This window comes from Cryptomeria japonica, chromosome 5, assembly GCF_030272615.1.
Source record: "Cryptomeria japonica chromosome 5, Sugi_1.0, whole genome shotgun sequence".
In the NCBI taxonomy this organism is placed as follows: Eukaryota; Viridiplantae; Streptophyta; class Pinopsida; order Cupressales; family Cupressaceae; genus Cryptomeria; species Cryptomeria japonica.
In genome coordinates, this window is record NC_081409.1 from 62256696 (window position 1) to 62273342 (window position 16647).

Genomic DNA, 16647 nt, shown 5'->3' on the forward strand with positions numbered 1-16647 from the left:
CCATCGGACATGAACATCTTCACATTGCAGAGGACCACAAGCTAAAGGAACAAAACCACCAAACAAGAGGATACAAACAAAGTGTTAAACAAGATCTCAAAGTGACCAAAACATTAGCAACTCAATAACGATCTGTAATTACTAATTATTAGCTTTCAATGACGAACAAAGATCACACTAATAATATCAATGGATTGAAATCTTAGAGAACTATAAAACAAAGTTAACTCATGAAACATTGATTGTAACTCCGTACGCCTTCAACAACTTTTGAATCCTTGTAATAAATTGCAAGAAGCTTGGTAGGCTCAGAAATAAAAAGTAGAGGAATACGTAGATGTAGACTATCCTTCAGGTCTGATAACAAATGGTGAGAAATGCGCAAGTTCGAATACCAAAGGTTCGTAAATTCAATATTTATCTGAATAATCAATCAAAGGATGAGATGTAAGTGATCGAATACTACATCATGAAAATCTGAAACTTATTTAGCAATTTCAAAAATTAAGTTTCCTTAATATGAAAATACCATGTTTATATCCTTTTTTTTATGATGCTAGAAAATAAGGTATCATATCATGCTTATTAATAAGACCTTAAGTGAATGAATAAGAATAATAAGTGAAGTATAATAACACTATAATATAACAACAACGAGGCAAAAGTCAGTTACATAAGAGTATCACATAAAACTCAATTTATGTAGAGAAACCCTTGCTGGAAATAACTCCACCAAGAAGAGAGGTCAAGTATGCATTATTTACAAATAAAAGAGTTTATGATATTAGAAATCATTTTTGTAATACACCACGCTAGGATCCTTAGGGCAGTTGCCAAGGATGTTGGAACCATGGAATATGATTTACAAGGTACATTGCACCTTAATGCTAACAATAATGTGCTTGGGTACATAAAGCAGACAATTTAGAATAGGGAATGCTAATTTGATATTATATCGACTACATATTAAGCACATTATGATATAACAATTAAACACAAACAATGCCCAACTTTATACGACAACATTAATCACTGATGTACCGAGTGAGAAGTTTATGGAGGCCTTTTCATAGATGTATTCAAAGTGAGGAGTTGACTATATGTTGTTGTTAATGACTTGTTTTCAGTATTATTTATGGTTCAACATTCAACAAACAAGAGGTGAAAATAGATAGAGATGCATTAGTTGAAGTTGAACCTGTTGGATGTTTGACATGGTGTGACAAGAATACAACAAAGGTGAGGATGCTTGTCATTTGCATCATTTCACAAGTTGGTTTCCATTTTATAGAGAGGAATGGGTTTGCATATAGCTTCATCCAATCTATTAAGAACAATAAGTTTACATCTAGATATAGGAGAATTTGGTGGCCATAAATAGTATGTTGGAACTTTAGTATCACCAAACTTAAAAGTACCAACATATCATTGATTAGATATATTATGAGCACTATTATCATAGAGGAACACATGACGAACATAACCTAGTTTGTAAGGTCAGTATCACTCTTTGTATTGAGTCAAGGTGTAGGATGCACTTGTGTCAATTAACAAAGAGTCATCAATAGCTTCAAAATCTAAATATTTATCAATAGAAAAATCATTATTCTTTTATAGCTAATACATTCTATTTTAAAATGGGTATGTTTTCTATAATGTTAACATCTTATCTTGTGATTACTAGGAGTTTTAGATTCAACCAATGATGTATATATGTCTTTCAACTTATATTTTCCTTTTTTTTAGGTGACAATCACTTTTTTCCTTGTTGTCCATACACATTAAAAGCCTTATTTGTAGCATCATCTACAAACAATATCTTGACCTCATTGTTGAGCAAATCAGTAGAAAGGGCATCCAATATTGGAGTTTGTATAAAACAAAAGAGTGCAATAATTACATTTTTCGAAGGTTCGTATACTCTCTCTCTATATACAATAATAAATTAAAGATAGGTATTTTACAACTAAGTCTGCATCTTTTATTTTTAAAGAATATAATTTGCCTTTAGATATAATATTTTGTTCACTCAAAGTCTTATATAATTCACCTTCCCTATTTTAAATATTGTAGCGTGAATAGAAACACTGAATAGAACCCTTACCAAATCTCCATTTGATATTCTTGTAGGATTGATCTTATGTACTATAGCTTTGTAATTAGGCCTTCATTCAAATAGACCCCCAATCTTTTAATTTCGAGTTTATTGTCTCTTCTATTATCCTTGGGAATATATATATGATAAAAATGCTATTTGTAGGTTTTATCACTAAAATGTGAACCACACAAGCATAAAAGATCCCACCAAAAAAAAGGTAATAACAAATTAAAAGAGGTGTGTTATGATATTGTTGGTGTAATTATTTCCTCTTATAGGATATAATTACACTTTACTTAAGTTAACTTAGGATAATGCATCTCATTGTAGTTTGGATATGAGACACTTAGGGAAGTGTGCACATAGGGATGTAGCTTGAAGGAGAAATTCCACTTTTTGTGGTTTTATCTTGCTGTTGCATTCCACATTCGGTGGGTCATTGACCTCTTGTGGAATATTATATTATTTTTTCTACCTACCCCTACTTTTTCTTACCTACCCTTGTTTCTAATTGAGCCACATGTCATGATTGTGTGCTCACATATCCATTTGGCCTTGCCTACATATGCAGGGCTATATTCATTGTATTAGTAAATCTAGTTGATCATTTGTATATTGATGAGAATACAGTTTGTTCTTGTCATACTATTGTCTCTCTTTTGTGCTTTTCATTGTGCTCTTGATCTTGGCAAAATCTTATAGATATGATATGTTAATAATTTGGGTAAAAAAAAACAAAAAAACTATTATCTTATTGATCACAAAGTTGTTTAATAATGAGAGAAAATTAAAGGGGTGTAACACGTAAGCAATAACATATGTAGTACTATAGGAACAATGGTATACTTGGGAAAAATGTTTTCGACTAAAAAATTACAAAAAAAACCAACACGTCACAAGCTTGAGTTTAACAACATTTGGTAACATGGGAACATAAATTGTAAAAATCATAGAATGCACTAACCTCATGGCCCGAATATGTTGGCTAATGTTATTCAAGAGATGATGATTATTTTTTAATACGATACCATGAATTTTTAAAAATAATAAAGATTTATTTTAATTTTTTCTATTTCTTTGTTATTGAATATTTATGTAATTTATAGCTATATGTTGAAATGGTTGTCAATTACACAATTGAACCTAAATTAAATTAACAAAACTCTAAAAGATTTACATTTTATATATATATAGAGTAATACTTGTGAATTTGAACCTAAATTAAATTAACAAAACTCTAAAAAGTTTACATTTTATTTATATATATATAGAGTAATACTTGTGAATTTAGTATATTTAGATAAAATAATTTAAGTACGTACTTTTATTTATTAGGGCTACATTTCCTAGCGTGATATTTTAAGCTGAAAGATTTTATATGCAATGGAGGGCCTAAAAATGAAAAACATAAAGTGAGAAATTTACTGCTGTAGCTTTTCTATTACAATTAGTAATTTAGAATCTGATATAGAAGTTTAAGGTATGATCGAAACTAGCTAAGCTACTCTCCGTATATCACCACGAATTGTCATGCATTTGAATACCCCGCTTTGATGATATTTTTATATTTATAGGTTTGGATAGCTTCTTGAGGGAATAGTTGCCCATGATTCCGTTGGGTTTGGTTCACAAGACCGAACTTTTATATCATTTATAATATGGACTTTTAAAAAATTTATAATATTATTTTTGTAATTGCTAGGGAACAATTGTAATAAATGGTAAAGATAGATGATAATCAACCTTGGCATTATAGATTGGGGCTTTCCAAAACAATGGCCCAGCATCTAGTTTCCAAATTATAATTTTGCTTTTGGATAGGATCTCTTATTTTGTTGAATTGATTCTGAACATCCCTTTCTTAATTTTAGTTATTGTTAGGTTACGTTTGAAATTATTCGTAGTCAATATTGTAACGTTCATATTAATAAACAATTATTGTAACGTTCATATTAATAAACAATTATTTATTTTGTGATTTGATTTTTTATAAATTTTTGAATAAAATGATGAAATTTATTAATTTTTTTAATTAATGGAACTATCCCATTTAAGAAGTATTTTTATTCTATAAATAATTATTACTTAGTTTATTTGGATGTGCAAGATTTTATCTTGGTTTCTCCTTCATAAACCATTGTGCTTGGATTTAATTTTTTGATATGAACTTTTAAGAACCCTTTTAATTTTGATTAAATAATAAAGATAAAATCATAGAGAAAGTGTATGATGATTTCCCTCACGAAACAATGATTCTTTGTAGGATTCTACATTTCTTATATAATTGTCCACATTCTAATCACCTTTAACTTTTTATCTCAATTTGTTGATTTTTTGGCTTTTTATTTAAAGCATTCTTTATGTAGACTTAAAGAGATATATATCACTAGAAGAAGTTATTGTGATTTAAATATTAAGTTAAAGAATTATTATTATTATTATTATTATTTGATATTGAAAACTTGTAATTTAATTTAGAGAATACTAAAAGCCACAATTAAAACAAATAACTAATTTATTGAATATAATAAGATTTAATTTTATAATATTTAATAGCTAAAAAATAATAAGACATGAAAAATTATATTTTGAATTTAAAATGTAATATAATAAATAATTATATAAAAATAAAAGTTCAAATAATAACAAATTTTGAATATTCACATATAATCGTCAATTTTTTAAAAATGACTAGCTGTATACAATTTAGAAAGTGTATTAAGTATTATATATAATTTTACACGAAACTAATGATATTATTTATTATGTAATATGAAGCATGCAGGTATTATTGGAAAAATACCAAAAGTGTTCGCATGAAAACAACAACAATAAGGCATCAGAACAGGATGCTCAGGTACTTTTGAAAACATCTTTCATTATATATTTATATGTGTTTTTATTTATACAAAGGAATGAATTGAATAAAGTTCACAAGAGATTTTACGCTTAAAGGAAAGATTTCTAATCATGTATATTGGCTTGAGTTGCAAATGTGGTATATAAACATCCTTTAATAATATTCATGACGCATGTTGAAAGCTATGTTCTTGACTTGATGAAGATTATTATAAACAAGGGCAGGAAAGTGTTAGTTATCTATGCTCTTTAGTATATTTTGTGGAAGCTATAATCTTGAATCGATGAGGATTATTTCAAAATAGGGTAGGTGAGTGGGGAATGGTTATGTAGCCCCTGGAATGCACTTAACATCTATTATAATGTATTTATAATGTACAAAGGATGATGATGGCTTGGTGCATTTTAGGGGCTGGTTATCCATTTCCGAGAAAGTGTTGGTGATGTACACTCTTTAGTATGTTTATTGGTTTTGTAAATTATAAATTAGGTTGTTCCAACTTGTTTCATTGCTAATATCTATGTTATTAGGCATGTTAGTATGGAAGTACAATTTTTAACTTTTAGGTGTTAATTCTTTCTAATATCTATGTTTAGCTTATTGTTTTTATTTTTAATGAAAAAGGTTAATTTTGTAACAATATGATGCAAGTGCATCCATTGATGTATGGGTAATCCTGCATCATAAGAAAATGTGTTTTTGATTCAAGACCATCCATGGTGTATGGACAAGACCATCCATGGTGTAAGAGCAATCTTGCGTCACCCAAAATATTGCTCAATTTTTTAATAAGGGCTAAAAAATACGTTATTATTTTTATTAAGTTGTCATTTTTGTAGGAAATATTACACAACTCCAGAATTGTGGAATAAAGTGAATGGTAGAGGAATAAAAAACATATGATGATTAAGGATTAAAGGATCAGATTGAATGTTACAGCTCTTATAATTCTGATTACTAGAATTCTAAATTTTCAATTTTCAATAAAATATCTTCTTGAGTGAAAAAATGGACAGTTAGACTATTGGTGTAGAAAAATATGAAAGTACACATTCGAGAATATTTTAATGTGGTTAACATACTAAATAAGGCGAATTGGGTTCATTGAAGGAAGTTCCAGTTCTAGTAGTGCAGATCACAGATCAGTCTTGCAGATTATTGCAATGAGAAAGTCCATGTGTCTATATCGTGTTATTTTTGAATGTTGTAATTTTTATGTTATTTGGGATAATAGAAAGCAAGTTTTTCTTGCTTTTTTTATTTATTTCTTTGTTGTTGTTGTGTGTTTTGGTTTGTAAAGGGAGTACCCTTCATTTAATGTTATTATAGCAGAAGCTCCAGAGTATGTGAAATAATTTTTGAACGTGAGGTAGTTTGCACCAGGTTTGTTTTTGTGGGTGCATGAGGAAAGTGAGAGAAATACCTCCACAATGGAACCATGGTGGATAAAATGCTATTGTAACAGAAGAGGGTTTTAGAGACCCCCAGAGACAAGTTTAAGGACTGTAAGAGAAGCTATGCAGAGGAATTAATATTAGAGCAAGAGTTAAAGTGTGCATGAATCTAAAGAAGAGGAACAATTTGAAGAAGAATAAGAAGCAACTTGAGATCTTGATGAGGCTAAATTTCTTATGGTGATTTCCAAGATTTGAAAAAGGGCAGAGATTGAAGTTCCACATTTATTGCAAATCTTAATCGAGAAGAGTTGGTCAATTATATCAAAGATATAGTAGAATATTTTGAGTATGAAAAAGTAGAACATATTGAGAGGGTTAATTTTTAACAAACCAAGCTGAAAGGTCATGTCAATAGTTGGTGGAAATAGGTTTAGTTAGAAATAAAGAGAAGAGGTAAACAAAGAAAAACAAATGGTATGCGATGGTCGCCAAATTGAAGTGACTATTCGTTCCTGTTGATTTTAAGCTTTATTTGGTGAAGAAGATGATGCTAGATACTTGTTGAGTTGAGTGAGAATGTGTTGGCAATGTATGTTGTTATTGGATATTGTCATGCTTTTGATGATCACTTTACATATTATTTGGGTGACGTAGTGGATGTTATTGAGGTTTAGGTTGATATTTAAGGTCAAAATTATTGTATTGATGAATGTATGATGTGTATATTGTGTTTGAATTCATTGTGATAATGTGCAGAAGTTTGGATGTGTAGCGGAGTAGAGATAAAGATTGTTTCAGATGTGTACAAAATTATGAGATGTTATCAACATTCTGGTAGATGCTTTTACTATAGTTAAATCTTGTTGATATTATTGTATCATAAAAATTGTATCTTGCCATAAGGAAGTGATCTTTAGTGTGTGCAAGTAATTACTATATCTTGCCCTAAGGTTGTGAGGTCCCTATCCCTTGGCCTAAACTCTTTAATCAATCATTTATGTATTGTAAGCTTTATTGACAACGCGGTTTTTTCTAGCTTGGGTTTTCCACGTAAAAATATTGGCTTCCATGTGTGTTTGGTTTAGTGATTTTAGTTATTTGTTTATAATAATTTGGTTGACAAAATGAATGATAAAGTAATAAGTTAAGTTCGACCAATTTTTTAATATACGCTGATTGACCCCGTTCACCATATGATAGTATTGAACAATTGGTATTAGACCTTGGTTCTTGAAGAAGCAGTTTAGCGACTAAGGTAGATCCAGGATTTGAACACTATATTCGAAAAAGAGAATATAGATCTGATTGAGTCGGGACCTGAAGTTGTTGTTGGTATAGAAGAAGAAATAAGATATGTTATGGTGAATTTGGATGAAATCAGAAAGAAACGTAAGAAAACAAAAGAATAGATTGCTTATTTGAAAAATTTACTTGACGAAGCAAGAAAGATTGTGGATGGTCAAGTAACAAGGTTAAATGACAAGATTGAAGAATATATCATACTTGGAAAGGAAGTGACTATGTTGAAGAAGGAATTGAATGATGCAAAAAGAGGAGATTACTAAAGGACTAAAGCTTAAAGATGATAGTGAAGTGCTTGATGTGATGTTGGCTGCTCAAAAAAATAACAAAGACGTCTTGGAAATCTGAGTCTATATGATTGTGATTAATGTCAAACTTGGTTGTCTAGATGGTGTCTTGTCCGGATGTGATCCTTTATTGTTGCAAGTTTCTTTTGTCTTCTGTTTGGTAAATTAAGTTGTGTATTGGTTCGTTGTGTCCGCTTCGACTATGTTGTTTAGATAATGCTTTTTTGATTTGGATATGCATTGGAGATCGAGCTAGAATGTTCTTGTGGCTCTCGTCATGGTATCTGGATATCCATGTGAAATAATTTGCATTTGAAGATAGTTTTTTGCCGATTGATTGACAAGATTCATTGCCTATCTACACGCTACGTTAGGTGGCGACTTTAAAAGATGTGTTAACATGTGCAGATTTTTGGATTTGGCTTAGAAGGATGTGTTTTGATGTATTTAGGTCTCCTCTTTCTCCTAGAGTGGACTGCCTTGAGTATTTTTGGTGCAGGTAGCTTATTTCGAGCAATAATGTGTATTCCAGTTGTGGCCGACTTGTTACCAACAAATATTGCATTCGAGTTGGGTATAAACTCAGCTTACTTGTGAAACATGGGATCTCCTTGATGTTGTGGGTAACCTATAGTGAAGGACAACTTCAATAGTAGGCTGGTTCCTTTAACTATGAATCTATACTATTGACTTTTGCTGAGAAGGGGGGAGAGGACTACTTGAAATGAATAAGAATGCTAAAATTAACCTATAATTAACTAGGTGATTCACCAAAAGTGGATTTCCAATCTTGAACCTTGTTGTTTAAAGTTTACAATAAGCCAATGGAATCATATGCATGCACAAATTATGCTTTCTTGTATTTCATACATCAACATTTCATATGCAAGACGTTTGCAATGTTGTTTTTTGAATGAAAGTGTAGTTCTCACAAGTAAAACAATAATTCAAATTTAATCACAACTTATGACTTGTATGAGAATCCTAAAATCTATTCACATGCATTTGTTTTGAACATACAAAAAAAGAATAGATACATAAAAAGACAAAATATCACTCAAAATTGCTCCAAAGTAGTGATACAATGTATTAAATTGGAACTATATTGTCTCTTGTTGCTCTTAAAATTTTATTACATTGCTAAATCAGTCCTTAAAGTGACTAATTTTCTGAGTTGCAACTGTTTCATTGCTCACAAAGTACAAACGGATAGCAACAATTCTTACAAAAGATAAAGAAGAACTAGCAAAAGCAGAGTTTTGGCTGTTTATTTATGTAGAAAAGCATCATAAATGCTTGCATTATGGTTGGCTTGAAGGGTGGAAGAATTCTTCCACTGCTGGGTTGGATGCAACTCATTCTGGCTCCAAAACACCCTTCAAACTACTTGAAACCGAAAATTTATTGAAGAAAAGACTTCTTATTTGACGTGCCTATGAGTCAGGCCTTTAATTCTGTGCTTAGATTCTTGGAATGGCCTTGGAATAGTCCTCAAGTGCCCCTAATACTTCTCTTTTGTTTGGACAGCTCACTGTTGGCATATGGACACTCCAATGAGACATTGTGTGTGATTGAAGGTTTTGTCATTGATGGCAACCTTGCAATCCTATGGCACCGACAAGACATTATACCGGCAAAGCATTACACAGGCAACCTTGCAATCCTATGGCACCGACAAGACATTCTACCGATAAAGCATTATTCAAGCAAGACATTATATCGGCATCAACAAGATCACTCTACACTGGCACCGACACTGGCACCGACACAGAAGAAAAGATGTATAACGGCACAGAGGTCGACAGGATTTTTGATATGTAATATTTTGTTTATTATTGTAAGCCGACTTGGCAAATTGTAAAATGACTCTTGTATATAAAAGAGATCATTGTAGTCATTTGTAGGATATGGATGGGAAGCAATAAAGAAAATTACAAGGCAGACCTAATGTGCGAATTGTAGGTCAAGGGTATATGTAAAGAACAGAGCAAGAACCGGTACTGAATTTGGCATTGAAGATGCTATTGTAAAGCAATACAGATCATTGGATTTGCATAATCCTCATTGTAAGTCAGTGTGACTTCTTATTGAGCAGTGTGCTCTAGGCAGTTGGCCTTCTTGCATGTGCAGGCCCCTATTGTAAGTAATAGTCTTATTGCCCAGTAAGTGAATATTGTGGGTCACAAATCCCACCGAGGTTTTTCCCACACCGGGTTTCCTCGTTAAACATCTTGTGTTATGGTGTTCTTTTCATGTGGATGTTTTTGATTCTGTTAATTACATTAATTCTTGCATTCCGGTACACTGTTAGTTTATGTTCTGCATGTTCTGTTTTAAGAAAATCACATTACCGGTCAGATACTGATTCACCCCCCCCTCTCAGTATCTGTGGGAACCCCTAACACTCACCAACAAACTTCTATATCCAATCCTCACCACTTGGATAGCTTAATATCAAACTTCTTAGTGTCCTCTACCAGACCAAAAGTCTTCTACAAGCAATAAATGCACATGAGCAGACTTTTGAAATATCTACAGAGTTCGGGAAGAGTAATGGGGATCGCCTCATGACATTTGTAAGTATTTGGAGTAAGATCAAATCTGATTTGGGTCACCGACGAGGTCAAAAACTGAGTTTTCAAGCAACTAAGTTGCCAGCGACTTGGAGCATCTGTTTGAATACCAACAATTACTCAAAGTTAAAAAATTGACCTCAGTGTGTTCCCCTTGCAGGGAGATAATTGGCTGAGATGCGAGTAAAAGGCCCCCAAAATGTCCAGTTAAAATATCATTGTCGATTTTTGATGCAGGAGCATCCCTGGTTCATAACAATCTTGCATCAACCAAAAACATTTTCCTTTCTGTTTGCAGTTTTGGTTTTCCTTTCTATGTGTCTCGGTTTTGGCTCACCGGATGTTTTGGAGTTTGATTGTACTTGAAGTCTTGATCATCTTTCTTGCTCTCATACCGCATCACATTTGGATCACTTGCCGGCAAGATATCGCTACCGGTTTCCATCACAGTTTCTTGTTACCAGTTTCCTTTGTTACCGGTTGTCTGAGACCTATTCTGGTGAACTACCGGAACCCATTCTGAAGCTTGCAAATCCTTGGGCGTTGTTTTCGATGTTCCTTGGCATGTGGCCGAGCTTCTATGTTACCACATATTAACACACTGTTACCGTCACTGAATACTACAATTTTGGAATATAAGGAGCTGTATAGAGAAACATGCAAGCCACATCTATTGACAAAGGACATTGAAAAGGAAATAAGTAGAGTACAGAAGGAGATAGATGACATAGCTGATAACATAATTGGTTCATCTGAACATATATCAGTTATTGAGCAGGAAATAGTAGGTTTTGAGGAAAAGTTGGAGAAATTTGAGAAAGAGAAGGAAAGGATTAAGGCTAATGCCAGAGAGCTTAAATAAAAACTTGGTCCCAAGTTGGACAACCTTATGTCTCTGAGAAATGAGATCTCTAAGGCATTACTTCAAGGAGAAAGATCACCGGAAGAGCATATGCACCATCTCACCGGCACGATCCAATAAGCTGAGACAACCTTGATCGGTAGCAATAGATTCATGCAGAGATTAAATTTGGTTTTGGCAGACATATTTCAAATGGTTGGTTACAATCTTTGAGGTGATATTTTTGAACACGTTTGACAATTTTTGACAACCTTTGTCATTGATGTCAAAGGGGGAGTAGTGGACAGAGAAAAATGATTATTTAGAGGAGATCATCTGCTCAGGGGGAGCACATATTTTTGGTAACTTTGTGGACCTCACTTTTTGGAAACTATTTTGGGATTTTTCTCATGAGTGTTGCCATCAATGCCAAAGGGGGAGATTGTTGGCATTCTACACTCTTTTGAGAATGGTTGGTGTTGTCATTGATGGCAACCATTTGGTAACATTCTGGCATTCATCTGGTGAAGCCACCGGCACCGGCATTGACATCTACAAACACCAGCAGACACTTCCCGACAGGGGCAACAATGCATATCGGCACCCCAGCTGACAGGGAATAAACTTTTGTTTATTGTATTTAATGTAATTATCTTTTGTAAAGACGACATGGCATATAGTAAAAGTCTCATATATACGTATGAGATCTTATAGGTGATTTTGTATGGTAGAAGTATAGCATGAATGGATGATATTTCTGTATAAGGTGATATAAGTGACAATGAAGGTTTTGGTTATAGAATGAGCTTAAACTGGTACCCAACTTGGCATAGTTGATGCTGATTTGAAGCAGCACATTGTATTTGATTTTATAATCCACTTTTGTAGTCATTAAGACTCTTATTGAGCAGTGAGCTCTAGGCAGTTGGCCTTCTTGCATGTGCAGGCCCCTCATTGCAAGTAATCTTTATTCATTGGCCAGTGAGTGAATATTGTGGGTCACAAATCTCACAGAGGTTGTTTCCACAATGGTTTTCCTCGTTAAACATCTTGTGTTATGGTGTATTTTCTATGCTGTCTTTATTGTTCTTGTTTATTGCATTAATTCTTATTTACTGGTACACTATTTTGGAATGCAAAAGTTCTTAATAAGGTTAAATATTCTGCTAACCGGTTGGATACTGATTCACCCCCCCTCTCAGTATCTTTGGGACTATCATTAATCCTAACATAATTTTTCTCTTTGGTGTCGATTGTAGTGCTAGTTTCTTGGTCCGCTATCCGGTATTGCAGGAAGAACAGAGTTATCATTATGTTTGATGGTGTAGCGTGTGGTCCAAATTATAAAGGTGATTGTGGTGGGCGTTCATGAGTTTGAGCTGATTGGGACGACCTATGGGAAGCTTTTGATTACATGTTTAAGGCCCATTATAAGGATTTGTAGAAGGGTTGAGCGGACATGAGCGTATATGTTTCATATTTTGTAGTTTGGGGAAGCCGACTTGCTGGAAATCTATTTTGGTGGTGCGGATAAATAAGATCTACTTGGATGATCATTTTTGGTGATGGTATGAATGCGAGATAGTGTTGGGAAGCGATTGAACATAATTTTACGTGCGCATCTTATGTTTTCATGATCCGATACATGTAGTAGAGAAGAACAAAGCAGTTTCTCAGAGCAGTGAGAGCGGATAAGTTTGTGTCTACCGAAACTGTATTTTAGGATAGTTATATGCTATTCTTCAGTTCAATTATCATTGCAATCATTTTGTAATAACTTGTAAGGCAGTGAACTTTCCTTCGGGGTTGTAACCTTGTTTTGTAATTGAGCAGTGAACTCTCGGCAGTGTGCTTGAATGCAAGTGCATTTTAACTTTTGTAATATTGTTTTACTACTGGCCATAGTATAATGATATTGTGGGTAATCAATCCCACCATGGTTTTTCCCTTTTCGGGTTTCCACGTAAAAATTCTGGCGTTATTGTTGTGTGGTTATTTCCTTTGTGTTTTTGCATTATAGTTCCTATTAGTTGCATCTGGTGGATAAAGAATTAGATTAATAAATTTAAACATACCGGAACATTGATTCACCCCCCCCTCAGTATTCATTGATTCCAACACAAGTCAACTGTTGAAAATAATAAAGTAAATATTAAAATCAAGTGTTTGTGAAAAATATGGAATTAAAAGATATTTTTCTGCCCCAAGAACGCCTCAGCAGAATGGAGTTGTAGAAAGGAATAATAGGATTGTTATTGAGATGGCTAGAACTATCTTAAAAATTTATATCTTGGCTAATGTGTATTGTAAGGGAGCTGTGTGTGGTGCTACTTACATTCTTAACAGTGTACAGATAAGAGTGAATTATACTAAGACACCTTATGATTTGTGGAATGGAATGCCTTCTATTCTGAAGTATTTCAAACTGCGTGAAAGTTGGTGCTATATCCAAAGCGACGAAGATTATGTTGGAAAGTTTGATAGTAGAGAAAATGAAAGAATATTTTTGGGATATGCTACATACAACAAAGCTTATTGGTTTTACAAGAAGACAAAAAATAAGATAGTGGAAACACAAATGTGAAATTATCTGAAGAATGGGATCAGACTATCACCGAACCCATAGAGGAGATTGAATTTGAGATTATCTCATTTGATGTAGAAGAAAAGACAGATCCGGAAAACTACATAGAGAAAGAGACAAATGAAAATGAAGAAGAACCTAAAGCAGTAGTTAAACCTCAAGCCAAATATGTGAGAGAATCTCCAGAAGATCAAATAATTAGAGATAAAAGTAAATGAGTTCAGACAAGGAGAAGAGTTGCGGCAGCAAATGAGCAAGCAAATTATTGCTTTGTTTCATTGGTGGAACTTAAATCACATGCGGAAGAAAAAAGATAAGAGAGTTGGGTAAAAGAAATGAAAGAGGAATTGAATCAGTTATAAAAGAATCAGACACTAGAACTAGTACATGTTGTGACATTTACACACATCAGGCCATAGCAAATGGGGACCCCTACTTTTTTGAGCCTCTTGGTCCGTTATTTTTGGTTCATTGGGTCCTTTAGCAGAAATCCCTTCAGTCTCTCCGGTTTGGAAGTGCTTTTCTTGAATTTTTATCAAGTTTGCAAGTCGTCTGAGCTTTAGTCTCCTTGGTTTGCAAGTGCTTTTCATGAATTTTTATTAAGTTTGCAAGTTTGCGAATGTGGCTAATTTTGGAACTTGTTTTTATCTATTTTAGGGTTTTGCCTTTCAGACTTATGTTTGAGGTCTTTTCCTTAGCATTTTGGGAAATTTGAGCGTTGCAATGAAGTCAGTTTCCCTCAAGGTATCTACCAGTGAAATTTATAAGTTTCACTATGTCTTGGATTGGCCTAATTTTGCCAGAATAACAAAGTTACTATTTTTAGCAATCAGTATTTTTAATAATTGTATTTTTAGTAAGTGTCACCCTATCGGGGGTTTCTTGTTATTTGATGTTTTGAAGTACTTACTATTTTTAGTAAGTCTATTTTTGGCAGGTCAATCTTAGGTAGTGGTCTCGACACTGAATGCAGATCATTCCTGAAAATCAAAGTCTATATCCGCAAATTTGAAAAAGCAGAGAAGTGGTCGGAAAATGGGCAAGTATGAAGTTCTCTCGTGGAGTGGAAAAACCATGAAAAATCTTCTAAAGCAAGAAAAATCCACTACATTTCGAAAATGGCAAAGAAATCTAGATGATGAGCAAAAAATATCTAAGGCAAGGAAGCATTTCCAAGATTGATCAAGAATCCTCTAGTAAGGTAAAATGGTACAATAGGAATTTTCCTCCATAAAACAAATTCCTCCACCAAGGGAAAATTCCGCCCTAACTCAATTCAATTTGCCAAATCAAGCTAAGGAAGGAATTTCCTTCCAAATGTTAAATTCTTGATGAAAGTGGAAGTGCGTCCCAAATCCAGGTCAAGGCGCCAAACAAGAGTCATGGAGGAATTTCTTCCAAAAGACAAATTCCTCCTGCATGGTAATATTCTACGCAATCATGAGACTGGGCGCTAGGAAGAGGTTGTGGAGGAATTTTCTTGCAAGGTGAAATTCCTGCATCATGTGAAAATTTTACTTTTAAGATGAAATTCCTTCACATGGAGTATTCAACGCCCAAGCAAATAATGGTGGGTGTTGTTGGCCATCTGGTGGAATTCGTTATGTGTTGCATTGATGACAACACTAGCCGTTTGGATGCTTTACCGACACCCTTCTGGTCCTCGTAGGATGAGTTGTATCTGGTTAACTTGGATCTGGGATGATCTAGTACAATCCGGTATAATCTGGTGATGGAATTGGCTTGTTCATGATACTCATACTCATTTTTGGTCAGTTGGTTTTGGTCTGGTGATTGGAAGCTATCCTGCTTGCTTAGAAGATTGGTTTCTAGTTCTAGCAAGGGTTTCACCGACAGAGCTTTTAGTGGATATCCTTGATGAATTGCATAAGTGGTGTTGGTACAACTTCTGATAGAGTTTCAGGATGCTGTCGCTGATCATGTTCGAGACTTGGCATTTGGAGATAATTGTCGAAGCGTGTGGACCTATACTTGGTCCTGGTTGATCTAGGTGATGGATCGACATTAATGTAACGTGTGGATAGGACCTATTGGTGTATTTCCGGGATGTCTTATGTGTTGGATGTTATTTGTTTGGTCTAAGGCCGACATGGTTTGTAATTATGTAATTGGTTTATTGTCTGGTGGCTGATCTGATTGTTTATGGTCGAGGGTTTTCATAAATAGATGTAAGATGTCATTGTAGATCATCATGGTTAATGTAAGAGGTCATGGTCAAGGAATCTAATGTGCAAATAATGTAATATCATTTAGGTAGAGGAGTTGGTCGATCATTGGTGATCGAATTGGGTTTATGTAAGAGGATTTAGTCCTCCGGTATTGAGCTTAACCGGAACTATACTGTGGCATAGGAGATGATATCTTTTGTAGTTCAACACTTCTTCGGATTGTTGTTTGGATTTATATGTAGCTAGTGAGGCTCCTTTTGTGATTAGCAGTGTGCTCTAGGTTGTTGGCATTCCTGCAAGTGCAAGCCCCTTCATTGTAATTCAAGTACCTACTACAGAAGTCTTATTTGACTGTGGGTAGGCTTCCCATCGTGGTTTTTCCTGTTATTAGGTTTTCTACGTACAAATCTTGGTGTTTTATGGATGGCTTACTCTCAGTTGTCTTCTGGTTATCTGAACTGTCTAACAAGTGCCAACCGGTTACTGAGGAGGAAAAGAAAAGGTTTCTAGTTTCCT

At 33.9% G+C, this 16647-nt stretch overlaps 1 protein-coding gene across 1 annotated transcript in view; it reads left to right on the plus strand.

Annotated features, from left to right (window-relative positions):
- Positions 1 to 16647, plus strand: part of LOC131032729 (MADS-box transcription factor 50) — a 172811-nt gene that overhangs the window by 83927 nt on the left and 72237 nt on the right. The window contains exon 2 of the mRNA XM_059221240.1: positions 4877 to 4955. Within this exon, the coding sequence (XP_059077223.1) occupies positions 4877 to 4955 (79 nt within the window). The remainder of the gene's footprint in view (positions 1 to 4876; positions 4956 to 16647) is intronic.